General features: G+C 32.5%; 2 protein-coding genes across 2 annotated transcripts; both read right to left on the reverse strand.

Annotated features, from left to right (window-relative positions):
- Positions 1 to 440: 440 nt before the first annotated feature.
- Positions 441 to 9,007, reverse strand: LOC123205390 (putative clathrin assembly protein At2g01600). The gene is made up of 15 exons (XM_044622334.1): positions 8,771 to 9,007; positions 8,610 to 8,679; positions 8,253 to 8,350; positions 6,885 to 7,023; positions 6,592 to 6,719; positions 4,560 to 4,652; positions 4,290 to 4,340; positions 3,655 to 3,720; positions 3,489 to 3,554; positions 2,868 to 2,948; positions 2,696 to 2,776; positions 1,842 to 2,009; positions 1,671 to 1,752; positions 1,444 to 1,568; positions 441 to 1,019 (listed from the first exon to the last, which is right to left on the reverse strand). Exons 1-15 carry the CDS (start codon positions 8,858 to 8,860, stop codon positions 648 to 650), a joined length of 1,710 nt encoding a protein of 569 aa, XP_044478269.1. The 5' UTR covers positions 8,861 to 9,007; the 3' UTR covers positions 441 to 647.
- A 10,728-nt stretch (positions 9,008 to 19,735) lies between these two features.
- On the reverse strand, positions 19,736 to 22,773 carry LOC123205368 (probable NAD(P)H dehydrogenase subunit CRR3, chloroplastic). Its single transcript, XM_044622313.1, has 3 exons — positions 22,499 to 22,773; positions 21,238 to 21,383; positions 19,736 to 20,094 (listed from the first exon to the last, which is right to left on the reverse strand). Exons 1-3 carry the CDS (start codon positions 22,708 to 22,710, stop codon positions 19,982 to 19,984), a joined length of 471 nt encoding a protein of 156 aa, XP_044478248.1. The 5' UTR covers positions 22,711 to 22,773; the 3' UTR covers positions 19,736 to 19,981.
- Between the last annotated feature and the right edge of the window lie 2,813 nt (positions 22,774 to 25,586).

The following is a 25,586-nucleotide window of genomic DNA, read 5'->3' on the forward strand; positions in this document are numbered from 1 at the left end:
ATTCCCTTGCAACCACTCAAACTGGGGCTATATTAAAACCTTCAATTTGAATTTAACTCATTTGAACCAAAATAGAAAATGATACTGAATCAGCAAAAAAGAAAAATTGTCACAAAAAGATAAATCGTTAAAAAAAACAAAGAGTCTCTGCCGTTGAAAAATAAGAAAAGAGATCAACAGAGAAGAAAATGTAAGACCACCTAAGAAGAAGATTACCTGACATGCACTCGCAATTAAGTAGTGCTAGAATTTTAACTTGAGTTCAATTTATTCGAGCCAAATATAAATTCAAACTTAAGTAGTTCATATCATCCATCCCCAATTGATATAACAACATAGTCAGAAGCTCTAACCAAAATATGAGAATAAATTTTAGGTTTGGAATCAACCACATCAGCACCGTCACATCGAATCTCATCAGATCTTCAGTAAAGAGAAGATGGACAAAAAATATTTATTTCAGTGCGGAAGATGGACAAAAAATATATATCAACTAATTATTATTACATCTTTTACTATCCACTCAGACAACCCAGACAAGCCATCAACTCAGGCCCCAATGTACCAATTTTTTGGAACAAAAAATGCCAAAACCAACTGCACCCGAGAAAAATTACTACACATTTCAGAAGCTTCAATGCGTGTCATTACAAAAGACCTGGTGTGCCAAAAGGATTGGTTGTTTGCGGATGAGCTGCAGGATTCATAGGAAGTGTCCCAAAACTGGTGTCACCGAATGGGTTTGATGGGGTCATCATCATATGTTGCTGTGGCTGCATCTGCGGCAATGGCTGCAAATGAGGCTGGAAGGTTGGTTGATATGGTCCAAAGGGATTGGTCTGTGGCTGAGACATTGCTGCCATTTGAACTGAAGGAGGGGGAGCAATTGTGTTCGACATGGAAAATGGATCTTGCACCTCAAATGGATTTGGAGCTGGCGCTCCATAAACAGGCTGTTGCGCTCTATATGCCGCTTCATCGTACAAACTGTTCAGCGTCAGGGAGTCCAGTCCACCAGCCTAGCATCAATTGACAACATTAGGAAAATAGACACTTCCCAAGACTTGATTCGAGCCAAGCCAATTCAAATCCAAACATGGGCTACTCAAACTCAGCTTGAATCTATAATGTCCAGCTTGAGATCTCATTGACGGGATAAACAGTGTTGCCGGCAAGAGATTTGAGCCAGACTCAAGATTAGTTGTCAAATTGAAACTCCAACTCGAATTTGGCTCGAATCAAACCGAACACTGAACTAAACTGGCTCAGTTTGGATCAAACCTTATTGCTAATTTTTACAAGTTTGGGTTTAACTAAGGCTTCCTATGGCTATAGAAAAAAAGAATTAATGAATATTTTCAAACTAAAAAATGCAAAATATTCTAGGTTACACCCACTACTGCAGATTGACAGACTCATGATAATACCACAAGAAGGCCATACCAATTTTCTGTCATTAGCTGCAGATATGTCGGTACTTGGTGTGGTGACCAGGGCAAGCTCCCATCCAGTAGGATCGAAATCTTTTGGTTGACCCGACTGTGAATTGAACGTTGGAGTACTAGCACCTAAAGGAAAAGGATACTCTTGATGAACATAAAAAGCAACAAAAATTGTAGAAGCACAAGTCGGCAATACTGTTGAGAAAAACAACAATAAATTAGCATTACCAAGTTCGGATGGCACTATGGCCAGAGCCAAGGCATTACTGTCCTCAATTGCTGATGCGTCAGGTGCGGCAAAGCTCAATCCCTGATCCCACCAGAATGGGTAAACAAAATAAAATGTTATAAAAAATGGTATATTTTGAGAACAAATATACCAAACCCAATATCGATTACCAGCAGATCTGCAGAATCATTGTTGTTCTGTGGAGGAGGAGGAGATGGAGTAGGAGGTGTAACCTCCATACTAGAGACAGCGACTTCATCCACAGGTTGAGGCACAGGTTCATCACTAGGAATATTTGCATCTTCTGAAGGACCTTCATCAGGTCTGTATGTTAGTAGCTGTCAATAATCACAAGTTAGTCTTACAGGAACATACATTCTTAAAACAATACTCGGGAAAATAAGCATAGAGAACTAGAGTGAGTTAATGGCACTAAGTATCTGCTTCACTATTGTCAAGCCAAAATCAAGAAATCCTCAACATGCATCATTTCTCAACTTATAATTCCAGTAGTGCAAAAACCCCAGGACGTGTGATTCAATTCCTTCTCATTGAGGGCAACATCATGCTTTTGTTTCACATTGCAAAACTGCCTGAAGAAACTCTCATCTTCCTCAACTTACCATACTTGTCTCAAATAAATTTATTCCATTTTCAACACTCTTCATCCGCCTCAACTCTCCCTTACTTTAGCCCTGATCTTCCTTCATATGTTTCTTAATATACCAGCCAGTATTCAACCATAAAATATGGGACACCAGTACCATTTCTTTAGCTTTAATGTAAATGACATCCTCAATCACATCAGAAAACTGTTCACGTTCTGAGATTTTGACAATTTACACTCATTTCTCACTCACACTCTTAACATTATGCTGCCTTTATTTGTGACTCCTTTTTGTTCTTGAAAATGATAAAGGTAGTCAGATGCCTATAAATATATAAATAATAATAATAATAGTAATAAAAGGGAAATTAAAGTTGCAAAACACTGTATTATATACATCACTAAATTTGTACCTACCAATGGCTCACTAGGAACAGTAACCACCCGGGGTGCCTCCCTTATATACTCTTCCATTGTTGTGAGAAAAGACTGTGGTGGCTGGAAAAGGAAAATGAAAAATTAATGGACGTTAATTGCAAAAAGATAACAATGAAAACAAACTATTCTATTGATATTACAGGATCAATACCTCTCTCAGAATAGGAAACTGGAAATTCCTAGCAAGTTCCAATCCTCTGCAAATTTCGTAGAAACTAGAAAGACTCCCAGCCTGAAAAACAACTATATATTAGGTGGCCATGAACCTAAAAAGTATAATTAATACCATAAGGGTGTATAATAAATTACTTTAATAATTTATCTTTTATTACTGACATTATCTTGTTTGATTCGCTAGATAATAAAATATTATAGTAATTTTTTATTACCAATATGACATGATAGGTAATATAGGAATAATTGGATTCCCACATTTTTCTTAGGTATTAAAAATCACCAAAGTGATTTTATTTTATTTTTTTAAACAATTTTACCGATACTTCATAAATTTAGTTTGACATAGTAATGACATTTAAGCAAAATAATATTTCAATATTCTTTTATTATTATACATGTCAATTTACCCAAACACAATATTAATTTATACCCATTAATCTTCAAAGCAATCTATTTTTGGAATAATCTTCCAATTTTGATAATAAAGATTATCCAAACCACATACCCTAAAAGTATTATCGAAATGCATATGAAGGTTGTCAACTATATAGTCAACTTAATATTAAGGTTAGACAAAAGAAATGCACTACATAACCTGCTGGCCAGCTCGTTTGTAGATATCAAGGGCTTTGATAGCTTCATGTCTTGGCATCTCAAAAAACTGCAAGGAAATCAAAGCTTAACAGCAAAGACAAACAGAAAGCATAATAACATCTAGCTAAAACAAAATAATTCTTGCATAATTGACCAATCCAAATTACCTTATCAACAAGATTGATGATTCCATCATTAATAGCACAATAAATTTTAAAGCTCTCTTTCAATACCTGAAAATTGTATACTCACAGGGTCAAAAAATCTTGAATAATGTCCTTAATCAGTTATGCAATTTTTTGTCTCTTTTATTATACATCTTCTACCATGAAGAATACTTCTTTACGCTACTATTGATTAATGATTTAATAAACAAATAAGTACATTACAAATAAATGCTAGAGAAAACAACAACAATTTTGTTATCTAACAGGCCTAATCACATAAGTACAACAATCTTTATTATCCAAATATTGAAAGCATTACTTCAAAAATCACACATGTAAGACCATCCCTCTATTTTCATCTCTCCAAAAAGTTCAATTTTCCTTTTTAATTTTTTTTTTTTTTTTGAGTTTTTAGATTTTCCCAGGAACAGATACGAAGTATTGGATTATGCAATAATCTCTCAATCAATCAGTATATAGGTTAATAACTTGGTCCCACAAAGGAGGACCTTTTACCTTGGGATCACAGTGGTACACATTCACACAGAGGTACAGGGTGGTATAGAGGCAAATCTTAAGGTGATAAAAAAGGTAAAATTACCTAAAAGGGAAAAGGATAAAGATAGCATTCATACCAGAGCAAGAGCATACTGTATAACATAATTATGAAGTGCTGAACCTTCTGGCTGCAAAGACAAGAGAAGCATCCTCATTTATTCATTCACAAATGCTAAAATGAACAATGAACAGATTCAGACTGCAGAAGTATTGTAACCACAAAGATTTATATCCTTGAGGGGATAATACGAGTAAGAAATGTCCAAAATGAACAATTATTTAAAAAATAGATAACCATATTCATGAGTATGAGAGAAAATTAGTTATAGAAGATTTAAAATAAGTACCAGGCAACCAACAAGACGATGCAACAATTGCTGCAAAGCAGGCAACTGTTCCAACAGTGCTTCACTGTCCAAGTCTCTGGTTCTGCTGTAACCCTACCCATTGAAGAGAAAAACTGAACTTAATTAACACATAAAAATTAACAAAAGAAAATAAAAACAAACAGAATATTGCAGCTCAAACGCCTGCAATACAATATTTAAAAATGGTTTAGTATCTTCATATTTTTCATATGTAAAAGTGGATTTAATATATTACTCGAAAATTGTTTCAACTTTAAATAAAAATAGAAAAATGAAAAAAAAAACTTTTTTTCCCCTTTTTTTTCTTACACTAGTTTCCAAAATTGTATCCAGAACTATTATGAAACCATTTCAACTCAATTCAATCAAATGCAATTCATAAATTTTTTCTGCCCCCTAGTTTCCAAAAAAAAAGCATTTAAATTATATACCAAATAGGTCCTTAGCATCATATATCCAACTGATGCTTTCTTACATCTTCAGATAACTGATACTTTCTTATTAATAAAAGCCAAATTTCACCTAAAAAATTAGAACAGAAAATAATTCCAGATTACATCATAAACAATAAATCAACAACATATTGGTCAAAGTTATAACTGACTCTAGAATTTAACTTGACAACTTCCTTTTCTCAAATGCTAATACCGTGTTTGAATAACAATTGTGGTAAGGCAAGAAAGCAATAACAGAGGGACACAAAGACTTTAAGTATCCTGGGGAAAATAAGTGGGAAAAAGGATAAAATGATTGGTTTAGAATTAAAGGCTTAATCTTTTAATAGCAGCAATAGGATAGAATATTTATACCGCTATAAATTTATGAGAAGTGAGAACCTTCTACATTAAATTTAAGATGAAATACACTGCTCATCGGCTCACGTATTAGGTATATCAATAATGTAACCACAAGCTACTTTCATTTTAGTCCAAAATAAAGACACCAAATTTCATGTTCTCTTACAAAGAAAACTTTAAATTGTGCAGGATTCTAGATAAAGAAGCACAGAGTTACAATTCTCATAAAATAAAACACATACATTCACCTATATCATTAACTAAGATGGGTAAGCTCCAAATTTAGATTTCTCTTGGATTTTTCAAACTATAATCTGGGATAGGACTTTCTTAGAGGTTTTTTCTTTTCCAAGGCCAACGCAGTTGCTATTCATGTAGGTTTATTATTAAAGATTGATTGAACTGTTGCAAATTGAGGTAAAATAATACTAAGACCATGAAGTCCTATGAAACTATTTTTCATTCAAAATTCTAGCACAAATTAGAAAGCACATGTCATCAAAAGCCCCAGCAGTTAACAACGCAGGCTACTCGGTATCACATGTTGCTCAAAAGACAAAAAGAAGCAGTGCATTAAACAAGTTTACTCCAATAAGAATCCACGTCATTTCAAGGGTATTAAATCTAGCACCGAATGAGACGTACTTTCAAAAGCACTTAATTTAGTGATGTTTTGCAAAAACCACTTTCTCATGATTAACAACCTAATATATAACCATTACCACCAAAAGAGAGAAATGTAATTAAAGAGTGCAATGGTTGAAACTCCACCGATAATAATAATAATAATAATAACAATAACAATAAGATGAGCATCACCCTTGGAAGCCAAGGACAGTGTCACACAATGTACTATAAGTATCCAAGGAGTAAAATACACAATAAAATAGTTTTCTTTGTTTCAAAGGAAAAAGGAATATATCAAACTTCCAAAAATCAAATTCTACGACAGTTACAACCATCAAAATATAACTCTAGAAATTGAACACAAAATTCACAGATGTGAGCAACTTTATACGATGTATAAAACTGACAACTAAAAACAGATACTAACCCCACATTTAAGCAGTCAATTAAAATCAAATTTGTCAATAACATTCACTAAGTCTACATTTCCTGTTCATTCCCAGGCACATGTTATCATCATAACTTTTATTCGCTTGTGATTTCCCATTTCAACAAAAGTTAAATTTTCAATCATGAAGGGAATGCACCTTATCCTCCCCTTGGGCAGGTTTTGGAAGACGTTCAGCTTCGATGTCATACTTTAGAACCCTGAAACATTCAAGTCGTTCCTCCAAAAAAAGTGCATATGTACGTACCCATGCAGAGCAATCCCAGGCTGAACATATATTAAGTATTAATTCAAGAATTCTCCTCTTTATAAATAAGCAAAACACACCACACATGTATTTTTGTTCATTTATATGATGCCAGCACATCCAACAGACAAAAATTTGTAATGGCCCAAGACAAGTGAAAAAGATGGACAAGGGCATCAAAATACCAATTGGACTCGAATCATCTTTGAAATTAGAAAGTTGGAGAATGCGTCCTCTCTGTTGGAAATTCAGCAGCTCTTCTCGGAAAGTAGGATCACCCTCCCTCAAAGTTCTATGGACGACTATCAGTGTCTTTAATGCAACCTGTTGAACAACCCAACCAAAAAAAAAAAAAAAAGATTACTAATAATATGTAATGATAATACAAGCATTTTTTTTTTTTTTACGTTGAAAGGATTCTAGTTGCAGACAATAATTACAGCCATAAATCAATTTATTTAATCACTCCATACATAGTAAATTCATGATATGCAACTCATAAAGCAAAAAGCATATGAAAGTAATTAAGATCCATAAAACTTCTGATACAAGGGGGACATGAGATAGTCTGTACCATCATCCAAGGACCAATGGACAGTCCACTTCTAAAAATTCTACACATCTACTATCACACTTCACATTAGAAAACAAGATAAACAAATTTCATGACCTTCACGATAAATATAAAGTAGTTCCACCTGCACTACTATTGACCAAAAGAAAAAACCATATACATCTCTTTGTTCTTTAGGAGCAAGAAAGGGAAAAAGAAATCATCACTTAGCTTTGACAGGGACCTTTTTTACATGATTAATTAGAATCTTTCACAATAGGAATTCATAAATGGACATCAACCATGACAGAACCCTCCAAGGATCACGAAGTTAACCACTGATGAAATCTATAGCGCAACATAAACAGATCCAGGTCGATTCCCACTTGCACAAGGACTATGACAGGTGTACGGTAAGCAAGAGGGCTACTCCTGTCTCCTTGTCACCATTAGATCAAAGGAAATGCCCTTTATGCATTTCCGATCAAAAGCTAATCCATTTTGACTAATAAAACACATGCAACCAAAAAGGTTGACCAATAATAATACAAATAGCTTCAATAATTTGAATCTTGCAAATATCACAAATCTTTTATCTAGTCCCGTGGTGAACATTATGTTTTCATGAGTCTTGAAATGCATTAATCTAATCTTTCACCCCATCATTTTAGAAATGAAAGAAATCAAATTATCACACCAAAGCTCAAAACATACTAACAAAAATATTAAAAACTAAGTTGATCACATGACTAGATTTGAAATCAATGTGTTAATGCAACAAAACTTTGATTATGACCACTGTCATGATCAGTTAAATTAGACACTTATAATAGTATAATAATTAATAACACATGTTGCAGTTTAAGTTGTCTTCTTCACATCTCCTATACCTATAGGTGAAGCAAAGTGAAAAATTAAAAATATACATTAATAAAAAAATCTACACAAATCAAAATTATAAAATAAAATACATCAAATATGTAATAACCAAAATAATTACCGTCCAATTACGCGTCTTGGCCAATCGACGAGCAAGCGCATGAATGCAATAAGCAACATCTGCTCGAGGCCGAATTGCTGACGTGGCAACCAAGATTTCTGCAAAGAATTTTACAATTATCATTAATAATAAAACTATATGTACCAATAAATATAATTTATTCCTACAAACTGAAGTGTTGTGATTGGGTGATGTGATTTGACTAATTTTTCTCTCAATCACCCAATGTTCATTTAGAATTACTCTATTATTACATCTTTTCAACAAAATCCTCAATAATCGCAAAAGAAGAAAAAAATTAAAACCAAAATAGATCCATAAATGAATTAAATTAAAATTAAAACTAAAATTACTCACTCCTAAGGTGTCTCTCTTTGGGTGGACACTCGACGTGGTTGGTAGCTTTGACTATGGCCACATCCATATCCTAATTATAGCAAAAATCAAGAAAAAAATTCAAATCCGATCTAAAGATTGAGCGAGAAAGTGGATGGGAGAGAGAGGGAGTGAAAAGATACCGCATAGTCGCTGTTGACATGAGCGAGACCGACTTTGGTGGAGTCTTTCAGAGCACCATAGGCCTTTCGCCAAGTTTGAAGCGTTCCCATTCCAAGTAGACGGTGTCGTACTGAGCGTGGAGATCGGTTTCTTGTTCAGTTATTACGTGTTCTCGGGGCCTGGTTTCCCTCTCTCAGAGGTAATTTTGATACTGTTTCCGCAGAATGGAGAGAGAAGAAAACGATTCGATCAAATAAAGGCGAAAAATGTGCTTTCTCTTTTTATTTATATTTTTTATTTTAATTATTTTTTATTATTTTTGTGGTTTTTTTTTTTTTTTTTTTTTTTATAGAATTATTCTGAAATGGCTGGCTTTTGGCTGCCCTACTTTTGGTACGTGTCATAATCATCATTTTCTTCTCCGGTTGTGCTCCGCAATAAAATAATTACATTTTTCAACGACGGTAATGAAAGAATGAGTAATGCAAGATGATTGTCTGGACAAGCAAGCAATGTTATTTTTAATTTAAATTTATTTAATTAAAAAATATTATAAGAGTGAATATTATTTTAATTTTAATTTAAAATTATTTATTTACATAATAAATTTATAATTTGAGGTGTAATACTTTGTGTATTTTTATTTGGCTAAAAAACTTATTCTCACCAAAAGAATAATAAAATCTCAAAATTATATTTTTTTAATTTTAAAAAACTTTAATTCTTATTCATAAGCTAATTTCTGCTAAAAATCTTAATTAAGATTAGAGGTTTAAAAACTTTTATCACATTTTCTTCTTTTAGGTTTAAAAACTCACAATTTTCCCTCACTCAAAGTTTGAGAAATAACAATTTCCCTCTAGAATTTTTTCTCTTTTTTTTGTGAGGATCCGCCATCAGTCGTCCACCCTTTTGCCTTATCTCTCCCTCTCAACCTCTCTCCGACCACATATCAACAAAAATCGTCTAGAAATCCAAATGAAAGCCATATAGAATCTAGACAATTTTTGTTTGGACAATGACATGTTCAGATAATTCGTCTAGATCATCTATAAATAAAAGTCATTTGAAATATTTTCAAATGACTTTCGTCTAGATTTTCAAACAATTTTTGTCAATCAATGGTTGAAGAGAGACCGAAGATGGTGACAGTCGAAGATGGCGGATCCATGTAAAAGAAAAGAGGAAAACAAACCCTCAGGAAAATTGTCACTTTTCAAACTTTGAAGGAAATTTGGGGAAGGGCAAAATTATGAGATTTTTAGATTGAGAAGGGAAAATGTGATAAAAGTTTAGTTTTTTAAATTTTATGTTAAATGATGATTTTACTTCTAACTCTAACTAAAATTTTTAATAGAAATTATCTTTTGGGTGAGTATTTGGGTTTTTAAAAGTTGGAGGGTATGATTTTGGGATTTCACTATACCTTGGATGGGAATAAGTCTTTTGGCCTTTCTATTTTAGGTATATAAATGGATATATATTTATATGTATCATCACGTAATTAAATTTTTCTTTATCATTAATTCAAAATCATCTAATCGTTTATTATAATAATTATTTTTTTAAAATTAAAATATTTGATGTACAGTAAATTTAACTATTTTAATTAGATTTTTAGTGGTTTTCGTACTGAAAAACCATAGAAAAAATAGAGGAACTATCGGTATTGGATTGGTGATGTGTCGAAGTGAAACGCTAAGAAGAATAATTGTCAGAAAGAGTGAATGAATTTTTTAAAGTGTAAATACAATGTTTTAAACTTTAAGGAGGGTTGTTAATCCTAAAATATATGATATGAGTGAAAAAGTAATTTTTTAAAACTAAATTAGAAAAGAAATTGTTAGTTTTTAAAATTAAGGTAGGAAAAGGATTAGATTTTTTTTTCAAATAAAATTTTTAGAAAACAATTTTATTTTTAATTGTAATAATAAAATTTAATAGATGAATGAATATTTAAATTTTTAAAATTTAATGAGTAAAAGTTGAAGAATGCACGGAAAAAGTCTTTTGGCCTAAAATAAAATATGAGACTTGTCTATCAATTAAGCAATTGGACTTTACTTAAATAAAATATTTATTTTAATATGTGAACATTTTAATATAAATAAAAGAAATAATTGGCAATTATAGTAAATGAGACGAGCGTCTTTGTGGGCCAAAAGTGCCAATTCCACTAGCTTGGAGTGCAACTGCCTAAGTATCTTTTATTAAATTAATATAATTTTAATTAATAAATATAAAGCAGAAGGAATAAATATTTCTTGATTAGGTGGCAAAGTGTTGTCTCCTGGTCGGGAATGAGTAGTTTTTGGATTTTCTATAAATATTTTTTAATCATTTTTTTAAATTTTGTCAAAGAAAATCCGCATTTATTTTTTTATTACCAATTTAAGGAAATTTATGTCTTTAAATTAATTTTTGGAAATTTTGATGATAATCAAGTGTTTTTTTCGGGGAGGAGGTCAATGCATTTTGAAATTGGTAATTTTATTACTCACGTCTATGATCACACTAAGCTTCTTATTAATTTTAGGTTATAGAACTATTTCCCACCCAAGGTTTGATGAAAAGACAAAATCCTTCCTATTAAATTTTAAAAATTTAAATATCTATCCATCTATTAAAATTTACTATTAAGAGTAAGGATAAAATTATCTTTTAATTAAAAATATTAAAAAAATTGAAAAACTATAACATTTTTCCTCAAGTTTATAAATCAAACAATTTCCCCCATCCAAGGTTTGAAAAATAGTCATTTCCCCCCTAGGGTTTCATTTCTTCTCCGACGACATTCTCCAGCTGACATTCCATTTGTTAGCGCTCCCTCTAGCTGAAAGCAGCCACGAAGGTGACAATTAGAAGTGGCATCGTCGAAGATCTGTTGTGCGCTCGATTATGGCACTTCATACAGATCCATCGCACAACGAATCTCAGCCACTTCCATCATGCTTCTACTCTTTGGGGATGCTTCTGGAAGATGCCAAGATCCGTCGAAGTCTCCACTGTCTTCGGTGACAGTTTCAAAACTCTAGGGGAAAAAAGTGATTTTTCAAACCTTCGTAGGGAGAAATTTTAGATTTATAAAACCTAGGGGAAATAAATTATTTTTTAGTTTTTTTAATTTTTTAACTAAATGACAATTACCCTTACCCTGAACAGTTAATTTTAACAGATGAATTGGTATTTAAGTTTTTAAAACTTGACGAGTGAAAATTTGTCTTTTCACTAAACGTCTAGTGGGAAATTGTCCTTTGGCCTTAATTTTATGATTAGAGATGTAAAAAAGTATTTATATAATAATTTATGACAATATAATTGCATATAAAAATCTCATAAAAAAGATAATAACAATAGGAAATATTAAATTATCACTTTTTTTATAATAAAATTATGTGTATTCATTTTGAATATATAAATATATATTATCATATGATTGAGTGATTTTTTATTAAAAATAAAATAATATTCAATTATGTGATAATTTGTGTAAATATATACACATTTATATCCCAAAAATAGATACATGTGGTATTGCTCTTTTTTTAAAATGAAATAAGGCAATTTTTTTTGGGAGAAGGACTATTTCCCACCCAACTTTTGATGCATTTTCAAAATGCCACCCACGCTAGATGAAAATCCAGTTTTCCCACTCATGACCAAACTGCCGTCCATTTTTTCAGTTAGGAACAGGGGTAAAATCGTCATTTACTATTTAAAACATTAAAACTTTAAAATTTTACCGTTTCCCCCTTCAGGTTTTAAAAAGTAATAACTAACCCATCCTCAAAGTTTGAAAAGTTTAATTTCACCCCCTAGGGTTTGCTTCTTTCTTCGGCCACCACCGACGGCCGCTGCAATCGATCGATGGGAGATCTCCGACTACAAAGGGCGACGAAGGGTCAAAGTTTGAAAAGTTTAATTTCACCCCCTAGGGTTTGCTTCCTTCTTCGGCCACCACCGACGACTGCTGCAATCGATCGATGAGAGATCTCCGACTACAAAGGACGACGAAGAGTCGTCCTTCGTCGTCTGGGTGGAGCGACGAAGAGATCGCATGGTGGTGCAACGAAGAGATCTCTGTCTCTTCGTCACATTGTGCGACGAAGAGATCTCCGTCTCTTCGTCGCACCGTGCACCAGGAGAAGGAGATCTCCATCTCTTCCTTCTTCGGCCACCACCGTCGTCGCACCAGGAGAAGGAGGAGGCAGGTGACTACGCCAGAGACGACGTCGGGAGATGAAGTTGAAGAATGGGGGTGAAACTGCTAGTTTTGAAAGTTATGGGGGGCGGCTGTCTTTTTGAAAAATTTGGAAACCCTAGGTTTGGGGGTGAAAATGTTAGTTTTCAAAGTTTAAAAACTTTAGGTAAGGTGAAATGTTAGTTTCTAAAACCTAAGGAGGGTGAAGGAAAACCCTCACATCAATTTTGGGATGAATTTTGCAGAGGGGTATTTTTGTCATTTCATCTAACAAGGGTAAAATGGATATTTTACCCTTATGCAAACAGAAACCATCAACATTAACGGCTCATGGGTGGGAAAACTGAATTTTCATCTGGCGTGTGTGACATTTTGAGAACGCATCAAATGTTGGGTGGGAAATAGTCATTCTCCCTTTTTTTTTTTATCGAAACAATCAAACTTTCAAATTATACTATTAAAAGTAATCAAACTTTTAAATTTTCCTATCAAATAGACGAAAATTTCACAATTTATATTAAAGTTACTAAACTAATTAGTTTGCTTAGAGTCATAAATATGTTTATTAAATACCTTTAATAGAAAAATCTTAAAGTTTGATCTTTTTTTTTTTTAAAAGAGTTAAATCTCTATAATTTTTAAAAAAAGTACATTTTATTTAATAAAATAAAGTGATAATTTGATATCTTAATTGTTGTTATCATGGTAATCAAATTACATATTATATCATGTATTAAAAATTTAATTTTTTGTATTGTATATTGTATCGTACCACAATATAGATCTATTAAAAATTAATAAGAAGGAAAAATTTTAATTATCACATTATTTTTAAAAATATAACAAACACTCTAAAATTTTTAAATTTTCTTAGATATACCTTACCACATTATCATAATTCTAAAAAAAGTTGTATAGATTCATTTCATTAATATTTATCATAGGCTACGTCCACCACATTGTATTAATTTTTAATACATCTTAAAATACTTATTATTTTTTATTTATATTGTATCATATTAACTATATATTATCTATCATAGAATATTAATAACCAAGATTGTTATTCCAAAAATATATATATTTGATATATAAGTAAATTTATAATTATAGTATTTATTAAAAAAATAAACACTCTTTAATCCATTACTTATGAGTTATGACAAAACATAAAGGTGCTTTTTTAGGGATATTAATTAAATATCTATTTTTTTGTTTTATATATATATATATATGTTACCTTTTTTTTTACTACACAAATATAGTCACTTTTTAATTTGATTTTATTTTTAAAAAGATAAAATTATGGGATTTGGGTTTGGTCGGATAGGTTGACCGGTCGAGTGTGCATGAATTTTTTTTTTAATTCATAATAATATGCATAAATTAAATATAATAAATGTTATTATATTATTTTATAGGTTTTAAGTCTTGATTAGGTGAGTGATAGAGTTTTATGTTTTGATTGAATGAGTTTATGTTTTAGTTAGGTGAGTCTTTTATTTTAAAAATAAAAATATTTTAAAAACTAGAAATTCATTATATTTTATTCGGCCAAGTTTAAAAACTAACAATTTTACTTTATCTTCCTTTACCCAAGGTTTGAAAAATCAATATTCCCCCTCTAGGGTTTTTATAGTAGTTATCAACGATCAGAGACAACAGTGACGATGACATTCTCTCTCTCTCCCAACTTCTCTCTTACCACCGTCCATTTTTTACCATCATCAACTGTCACCGACCAGCGTACGAAGAGACCAAGATCTCTTTGTCGCTCGAATTTGTTATTTTTACTCATTTGTTAAATTTCACTTTTATTTTTAAGACTAAAATCATCATTTAGAAATTTTATTTAAACTCATATTTTAGGATTATCCTTAAGTTTTAAAATTTTTATTTTTATCTCATAAACTAATATTTTTCAAGTTTAAAAACTGATTTGCCCCTCAAGTTTAGGGTTGTAAAACTCCATCTTTTTGCCTTATACAGTGGTGCCCCTAGATTTTTAGAAATTTTCAATTGCACCTCAGTCTTCTTTTCTCCTTCTCTCCAACGACAATTCACCATCATTGGCCTTCAGTCTCTCCCTTCTACCTTGTCGATCACTCTCCTTTCCTTGTTCAACTGTCTTCGCTAGAGACGAAGTCTTTGGAGATGATTGGAGAGAGAAGACCAATCAATTAGGAAGGTAGGAGGGAGAAGGTCGACAGTTGGTCATTGGAGATGAAAATCTAAAAATCAAAGTTGAATAAGGGTTAAATTGAGATTTTTTAAAACTCTGGGGGCGATTGTTTATAGCAAAAAGATGGGAGTTTTGTAATCCTAGATTTTTGGGGGGGGGGGGGGGGGGATATGAAGTTAGGGATAGAAATAAAATTTCAAAACTTAAGGATAATTCAAAATATAAGTTTAAATAAAATTTTTAAATGATGATATTACCCTAACAATAACAATGAAAATTTTAAAGTAAAAAGATGGGGTCTCCACGTCAAAAGACCCTCTTGATGAGACGTCCCCGTTATCTCTTTAGGGTTTACCCCATAGAATTCCCTATTTTACTTTTGTAATAATAGTATGAGTATCTTATGATTCTACTTGATTTATTGTTTGCTTTTGTAAAATAATTGTATGAGTGTTTCTTTGTCTACTCAATGAGTGAGCTACCTTTACAACTGTGGTAGCCAACCCACCCCTTGTAATGATTAACCTTTCTCTATAAAATCAGTCTCCCCTTCTCTAGAAGGGATATAGAGGAAATATTTAATCACAACACTTCCAACTATGAACTCTTTCTTTGAGTCATGGATAAAATCCTTAGATCTTTGAGTACAATTTTTTATTCAGGTCTCCTAGTCACCTTAAAACAAGAGTATGTTATATACTTGCTTTAACTACTCAAAGATTTTGTACATCAGAAATCATCTATCTTAGTTAACCTAAGGTCTTATTACATAGTAATCTAAACACAACCCCAAAAAGGTCGGATTGAGTGTGAGCTAAGCAATTTAAGTTTCCATAAAAATACCTCCTTTTGCGTTTGATTTGTGTTAGACATCCTTTGGTTATAACTTGGAAAGAAAGTCACTTGTTTCACTACCATACTCTTTGACATATCCTGGTCTTTGTGTAAGATTTTTTTATCTTCCTATCTTAGTTAACTGGGGAGTCAGGGTTCCGCCCTTTCTCTCATTCCTATTGAATTAGAGCCAAAGTTTCAGAAGGTTTTGTTCTTTGATCTATAGGTTTTGCTTTGACTCAATTTGAAACTTTATTTCTTATAATGGGTTGTTTTACTCCATAACCATAATTTGAAACACACCTTGTTACTCCTCCTTCTACTTCTACTATTACCTACCAATTTTCCTATAAAATGGACAACCTTTACGAGATCAAGTATCTTGACAACAAATCTCAGTTACCTACCACCAATCTCGTTTTCCTTAATATTTATCATAATTATCTCAAACCTCTCACCTCTCTTAGATGGACTATTAATACAATCATTCATCCTTCTACTATCAAAATTAAGGAGTACGTCTAAAGCACTTTTTTTAATAGTTATCAACTTTTTGCTACTACTGTTGAATAGTATATTACTCTAGAATATCCTACTCATTTTACTCAGGAATGATTGGCTAAACGCTATACCTATCTTCATTTTAGAGCTATTTGCTTTGCTCTCACTTTTTATAGCCGAAAAGGACTTCCAACTACTTTCAGGATTACTTTATTGGATACCAGATTTCCTAATTTTAAACATGGTAATCTTGACACTATTCAAACCATTCTTAATGTTGGGACTGTTATGGTTACTTTGTTCCCTAATTTCTATATGTCCTTGCAAGGTCCCTTATTATGTCATGCCCTCAAGTTTCATGTTCACGTCACAAGAGTTGTTCCTCAAGGCCAAACTCTTATAGGGACTATTCATTATCAATTGGCATACCGTGTTTAAAATCATTCTTCGGACATTGCTACCCTAGAAAACACACATGACACTATCTTTCTCAATATTGACACAAACAAAAAGCCCTACTTTACGTTGGTACCCAAACAGATGCCAAAGGAAAAACTAGAAAAGTTCATCCCAAAAAAGTGGTTTACTGCATATGAACAAATTTATGGTGCTTCAGCAACTACGCCTCCAATTAAGTCTACCAATCCTATGTTTGCTAAATCAAGCAGTGGCTGATTGTCTATTTCATGTGACTCATCTTCTTTTGAGACTAAGGCCCTTTTGTGTTTTCCTCCACAGTTCTTTTTTTCTCCTGCCCATGAAGAAGCTTAAAAAGAAATTTATGGATTTACTCCTAATGGCGAGACCATTAATCTACTCCAACCTCATGATCCATCCAATCCCAGATGCAGATGTGTTTCATGCTCAGAACAAACAGATCCATTTCGTCCTCAAAATTGACAACATCTTGCTTGAAGGCAAAAAAGTCCTTCCAAAAAGAAACCAATCGATACTCAACACCATTTTTGGCAACATTATAAGCTTGGTATTCCTGGATATGATATTTTAAGAGATTTTTATGATAAATTTGATTATGTTGTCTATTATGGTAAAAAAGATTCGTTAACAGACACTTCTCATTATCTTCCTTCTTTAGGATGGAACAATAATTCTTCTTATTCTAATGATGATGATTCCTCCACATCACAACCAATGCATAATTTTATCAAAGCCACACCTAGATCTAAGCAAAAGAAAAAATGTTTTTGGCAATGGAAACCCAAAACTCCAACAACACCACAAACAACTGCATCAGCCCCAGATTTCATGATGTTTCAGCCAGCTAATTTTTCACCTTTGGAACAAACAACAAATCTAGTGCAGTGAACTGCTCATGCTTGGAAAATCAAATATCCCCAAACTATTAAACCTGATAGCATACTCGAAAAGATCAATCCCACTAAACTAGTTCTTAATTGGCAATCTCATAATGTTATGGCCCAAAATCAAGTTCTCCATAATATACAACATACTAATTAAAGAATTGAGCAAAACTTGGATTATCATACTCACCTTATGCTTAAACCAATCGATGCACTTCGTTTAAAGACCCAATATGTTCACATTGATGTTACGACCTATATTGATCAAAGCCTTCCATTTCATTACCAACAACAAAAGATGAATTCTCTTAAAGCTCAACTTGCTTATTTGGAAGCTATGATCCAACAAGGTCCTTGTGTTGTAATACTTCCATCTTCGCCATTTCAGCTCTATAATGCATCACCTTCATCGCTTCTCCCTAAGAAGCCTCAACAAGTCCACACTGGCAGATATTTAAGTGGTCTTGAAAAATATAAAAGTATATTTGGAGATTCCTCCATACTTCACTCTAGGCCACCTATAAGAACTACAAGTTCCTCTCACCAAGCTACTCTAACCAGACCAATTACACCACCTCCACCTCCTCCTCCTAGCAAAGGAAAAGCTATTGTAATATCAAAGGCTACATTTAATGCCTTCCTTGGGGGGGGGGGGGGGGGGGGGGGGGGGGGGGTGGCGGTGAAATTATGCAAGACTTTTCTTGCTTATCCATTTGGGGGGATGTCTATATAAAGTGTCCCCTCCCTTTGTATTAATGCATGCTCACATTTTTTTCTCTTTCTAAATGAAAGGTATCTGCACTCTATGCTTTATAAATTCAAGCATAATCTCCTCATCTCTTCATTTCGTTTATATTTAGTTTTCATCTAGCTTGAGTTTCTTTTATTTATTTATGACATAACATTATTTATCTAAAATTAAGAATGAAGAGACTTGAACTAAGGGCTAAAGTATAAGGAGGCAAATGCTAAACTTAAGGGTAGATCTTATTTGAGCTGGCTTGTATTAAATCTATAGTTCAATTTGAATAAGTCGATTTTGAGTTGGAACTCCAACTCTATATCTTAACTCAATATTGGTTTGTTTGTTCATTCGATAATTGTTCATTCTACTAATGATACTATTTATCCTTCTAATGATACTATTTACTTTATCGATGATGCTTTAGTGATATTATATACTAGTTGGAACGAACTCAAATTATGCAAGACTTTTCTTGCTTATCCATTTGGGGGGATGTCTATATAAAGTGTCCCCTCCCTTTGTATTAATGCATGCTCACATTTTTTTCTCTTTCTAAATGAAAGGTATATGCACTCTATGCTTTATAAATTCAAGCATAATCTCCTCGTCTCTTCATTTCGTTTATATTTAGTTTTCATCTAGCTTGAGTTTCTTTTATTTATTTATGACATAACATTATTTATCTAAAATTAAGAATGAAGAGACTTGAACTAAGGGCTAAAGTATAAGGAGGCAAATGCTAAACTTAAGGGTAGATCTTATTTGAGCTGGCTTGTATTAAATCTATAGTTCAATTTGAATAAGTCGATTTTGAGTTGGAACTCCAACTCTATATCTTAACTCAATATTGGTTTGTTTGTTCATTCGATAATTGTTTATTCTACTAATGATACTATTTATCCTTCTAATGATACTATTTACTTTATCGATGACCCTTTAGTGATATTATATACTAGTTGAAATGAACTCAAATTAGGTATTATAATTTTGATCTAAGCTCAAACTGACTCCAAACTTGATTCAAATCAATTCCACCCCTAGCTCCATTGCACTGGAAACATTTATTATTCAACTTTATCCAATAAATATATTTAATAAACCTATTTTAAAAATTTAATTATGTAATGTTAACATCATTGGTTTAACCAGCCCACCTTTGACCAAGTCAAAGCTCAGTGCAGATCTAAAAACATTGTTAGAGAAGATAAATTATATTTATTTTATTATTTTTTACGACCAAGATGCGCATATAATCTTAACAAGGTCAACTATATATATGCTACATTAATAACAGATAAACAAAAAACTACATTGAGTTTTGGCCATGGATGAATCCACTCACCAGCGAATTTTCTGGAAAATTGATTGAACATTTGATCAGATTCTGATCTCATCTCGAGCCAGAATCCGACTGACGATCTCTGGTTCTGCTTGAAAAAAACATGTTCACAAAATGAGATCATCCATGAATGGAAGCTTTATGGCTCCCAGAGCCACCAGGAGTGAGAAAGTCCATATGGGAAGAATCCATTTAATCAACACCATCAGAATTCCTTTTCCTGCAAAAATAAACACACAAACGTCAAATTTGAAACACCAGTAAACTTCTCCCCAGCTCCAATGGAAAACTGCAGAATTTTGTTCTTTGAAGTTGCAGGCGCCATGCCTGTTAAGGGGAGAGTAAGTTTTAAAAAACAATAAAACCACATGCATTTTGAACCAATACTAAATTGGGTGTCATTAATGATATATCATTATATGATTAATTAATTTTAAATTAAGTATAAAATAATGATGTCATATTATAGTTGATACCCAAATAATGTTGCTCTTAAAAGATACATGGATATCTACAACTAGGAATTTTTTTATACATTCTTAGTCTACTGAATTTTTCTGATTCACCTTAAAAGAGTGAGATCATGATCGGTTAAAAAATAATTTAATTTTATATTTCATCTGATCGGACTAAAACTCGATTACTCAAATCGATTTAAACTCTACTCATTTGATCCAAGCTCAAATTCTCCAAATCGAATCTACCCTTAGTTACTACAAACCTTTTTATATCAATGTCTCCACTAAAATAAACTGTGGAATTAGATTTTTTAATATCCCTAGAGATTCTTTCTAAATAGAGGTGGATTTGAACTGAACTAATTCGGCTCGAATGGATATTTAATTTGATTCAAACCGAATTTGAGTTGAAATTTTAGTTCGATAGTTCAACTATAGTTTGACTTGAATTCTCCTCCACTGATACTACTCGTCTTATTAATTATACAATTTATCCTATCAGCGATATTATCTATCTTGTTAATAACACTATTTATCCCACCGAGAATAATATTCCTCTAATTGACAACCTTCTGTTGACATCTTTGACTAGTTTAAATTTGGTTCGAATATGATTTGAACTGAATTTGAGATCCGCATGTTTAGGCTTGACTTGACTCGAATCCAATCATATTTCTATATATGGTGTGATGTTGCAAGACAGCCAACCAATAAGCCCATATTTAGGCCGGCAGTGTCGCAACAAGACGCTCAGAAGGATTTTTTTTCTTGCAATACTACTATACTAGGAAAATCTTGATTGGTTAACTTTCAAGCCTTCAAACGTCTTCTTGATGAGCAACATGAAGAGAAAATCATGTAAAAAAACAGAGTGAAAGATTGAAGAAAGAAGAGAAAATGAATACTGGAGGATTGAAGCGGTTTCTCAGCATGTTCAGAAAGCCACTCTCCCGTCTCACGAAGCTGCTTCTGGACTGCTCCTTCAAATACACCACTAAAATCTGGCAAAATCCCATAAAACACTACCTTTTTCTGCTTCTCCTTTAAGTCCCTGTACAAATCATTAAAAATAAAATTCCAACGTTTAGAGGCGCTGCCAACAAATAGATAATAATTTCAGCAACATTATCAGAAAATTCACGCAATATTATATTCCAAATTTCGAAAAATAATAATCTTAACAAAATTACTAGCATAGCTGAATTACCCATCACTTCGTCTATAAGATCTAACACACAGGTGTTGCTACCCATCGAGTGGTGCAGGTGTGCTCCTGGGTGAGAGGACAGAACCCAAAGACCCGTAAAGTGGTTTTAACTTGAGCCATGAACAACTGTTTCAGAAGTTCTCAAGTTTTCTTAGGAATAAGAATCACGAGTTTGTTTACAAAAAAAAACAATAGTATATAAACTAGGTTTGGATCCAATCCAAACCAAACCAACTAGGCTTGACTTGATATTCAGTTTGGTTTGGATTGAATTTGTATTGAAACTTTAGCTCAACACCCCGGCTCGAATTTGACTAAAATCCCCTCTGACAATTCATCTTGCAGGGGACATATTCTATCAATTCGAACAAACTTAAACTAACTACTATAAATTCAAGTTAGAACTCAAATATGAACATATTTGGGCTTGACTCAATTTGAATACAGAAATAATATAAACACGTTAAAGTTAAGAATTCATTAGTAAACACATTTAGATTGTAACACGAGATGAAAAGATATATATGTGTGTGTATTTTGATAACAGAAGATCCCACTCATATTTGTTGGACGAATAAACTCAAGGCATAAAGTTTCACGAATGCAACAGAGACTTGAACCCAAATTGAGCATTAAAAGTTCTACTGCATCACCAATTTTGCTAACCGTGGCTCAGAAAAGATAAGATATTATATTTGTTTTATTGATTTCACAAACTCTCTGGTTCGTTAGTTAAAAAAAAACCTCTCACTTTTCCCCTGGTTAATCTTGGTTCACAATTAACAGATTCATCTGGGTAATGTTACATCCCCAGAACCAGAACAGATTCCTTATGATAAAATGCTACAATATGTAGCCGACAATGTTACCAATAATACTATTATTAGGAGTTTCAATTTATTAACTTTTAGAAAATCACTTTCAAAAATGAAGATTGAGAAAGAGTCAAAGGAACTTGCCTGGGTTCATTGTCACGAAAAGTGCCGGCACCGATGGCTCTTTCAACCTCCATAAGTTGGAGCTGTTTCTGCAGATACGAGTTATTTTTTCTGGGAATTCTAGGTTTAGGTGAATGGGTATTTCTAGGATTTTCGGTTTGAGGAGAAGTAGAAGAAGAGTTGTTGGTGAGAGAAGCAACAGTTGAGAAATGGCAGGAGGATAAGCAATACATGATGGAGGAGTTTTAGCGTCTGGTTTCTGTTGAAGAAAGTGAACCCTGGTTGGAAAATAAATATCTTGAAATTATATTAAAAGGATTTGGAGTACAACATTTGTAGCACAAGGTACAATATCTCATATGCATCTGTTCACACCTGGACAAAGATATTTAACGTGTATCTACCGAAATTCTGAAATTGGGATATTTAATGTTAATATACCAGTTCCGGGTGTATAATTGATGAAATATTATTATATAATTAAATAATTTTAAATTAAAAATAAAATAATATTTAATTATATAATAATATATTATTATTTATTTATAAATTTATATTTATTATTTATATCTACAATATTATTAATATTATTTAGTAAAATAAAATGGAAAGGCAATTAATAATACACCATTTAACTGTAGTGGATTGATGTGATTTCAATTGAAATTACATCATTTTAATATAGTTTTGGTCAAAATTTTAATATAATTGTAGTTGGAATCGTACCACAATGGTGTAATTTTGATTAAATTAGATCACTTTGATATGATTTCAATGAAATCGCATCATTATAAGGTGATTTTAACCATATTTTCTGTTGAGAATAAATGAATGTTATGATCAAATTCTATGAATTCTATAAATAAGGATTTTGTGTACCCGTATTAATTTTCGATGAAACGTCTTCGAATACTGTATAAGGTGTTGATGTTAGTCTATTTTCACGACATCATTTGCCCACGTATTGCTTTTCATTTTGGGAGACGAATTTACTGTGTATTTTTGGTTTTTGCAGAAGAAGAGAGGAGAGACCTTTTTTTTTTTAAAATAACGTAATTCTCAATGAGGAGGCAGTTTGGATAATTTATATATGTTTAATTGCCCTCCAACTCCTTCTCATAACTACCCATGACAGTTATATTAAACCAGGTCAGGTCGATCTGTCATGGGTAGACCCGTAACCAATATCTCCCACTCACACATGACGAAAGACCTGAACCAAATACTTAGCTACATAAATCTCATATAGCGGTACGTTTCATACTTACAAATGTGTCATGCGACCTCGCGAGTAACCTGCACTTGGGAGCTAAATACTATACATCTGTTAGGAATAGCATAGCCGCTTCAATCCGAATAAAACAAAAATAAAGTGTTAGGCTCCCAGCACCCCAAACTTATTCGATAGCACTAACTTCCTTTAATCTTTCATTTATCATTGTGTTATTTTTTTATGTATCCATGATCAAGTCTAATCTCCATATGAGTGATATGATCGGCCGACCAATGGACACACGTAATAAATAAGTCTTCCTCTTCTATTCGAAATTCTCAATTTAAATTTAGCTACTTTTCTAGTCATGTTCTATAGACCGAATCATGCGTGGTCATATGTTTCAAGTTAAGATAACAACACTAGAAGTAAATATCGAACAACAGTAAAGAGTCAAAGGGTATCAACATGAGGTAATCCTCATAAAGTCTCACACAGTGAGGGAGCAGGGATTCATCCTCTCACTACTTTAACTAGTCGTCTTACTTATGCACATATGGTATGAATCATGTGCTACAGTGTGTATTTTCTCAAATGTCATTCACAACACTGTACAGATCTTAGTTCAGTCACTACACCCAGCGTCTAACCTGAGTTCTTAATCATCTTCACACTTGAAGTTATTTATCTATATTAGGAACTCATATCTGACATTCACAAGTTATTTAGACGTGGGGAATCCAAATCGATCATTTTCAAATGTATTTATTCATGACTTCATCTTGATCAATCATCAAGGCGACATTTTTATTTCAATAAATCTTTTCTTAAAAAATTTATCTCTCATTGGTATACTCTTTCAGCATCACATTTCTCAAGAATAATGTTTCATCTTTGTTCGCTCTTTCAACGCCAAAGGCGATTGCTCGTGTGAGTAAGTCAATCTCTAACTTGTGTGACATTACAATCTTGTTAAGCTAAAAACGATGTTAATGCAGTGAAAACCCAAAAATTTTGGGACGTAAGTTCAAAACATAAAATAAACTTAAATTTATGGTTTTCGATGTTGTGTCACCGGTACAATATATAAGCTCAACATTTATCAATCATAGTCTACGCAATCTAAGAAATTTAACATGTGCAATAAATACTTTTCTTGGAACAATCTTGATCAAAGGATCAGTGACCATACAATGCGTAGAATTATATTGTACATTCATTTTCCTCTTAGAAATGGAGTCTTTTATTATGTTGTGTCTAGTGTCGATACGTTTGGTTATCTTATAACAATTTAGAATCTTTTATTTCAACAGACAACCATTGCTCCAACAATATTATCTTGTTTACTCAGATTCACGAAGAATCTTCTTAACCAAATAGTTTCTTGCATATTTACTGAACAGGTTATATACTAGGCTTCCGATGTGGATACAGCTACGCATCTCTGTTTCTTATCACTCCAAGATATAGGCCCTTTTGGAGTAAGAAAATTTAGCCATAATTTAATTTGCGTTGGTTTAAAAACACTTCCCCAACTAGCATCTCAATAGTCAATCAAAAACAAATTTGATCTTTAATCACATAATCAATCATCCATAGAGCTTCTTAAATATCAAAATTCTATATACAGTCTTCCAATGCTCTTTCAACATTTACTTATATCGACTAACCAGCCCAATAACAAAAATAAATATCTGGACATGTACGCACCATAGCATACATAATACATCTGATGGCATTTGAATAGGTAACCTTTGACATTTCTCTGCTTCTATCTTAAGTTTTGAGACATATCTCTTTTGGCTCAACAATTCGTCATTTAACACATGAATATCATCGAGTTCACAGTATACCATATTGGATTGTTCTAAAACCTTTTGAATATTATGCTCTTAT

Source organism: Mangifera indica, unplaced genomic scaffold (genome assembly GCF_011075055.1).
Source record: "Mangifera indica cultivar Alphonso unplaced genomic scaffold, CATAS_Mindica_2.1 Un_0004, whole genome shotgun sequence".
NCBI lineage: Eukaryota > Viridiplantae > Streptophyta > Magnoliopsida > Sapindales > Anacardiaceae > Mangifera > Mangifera indica.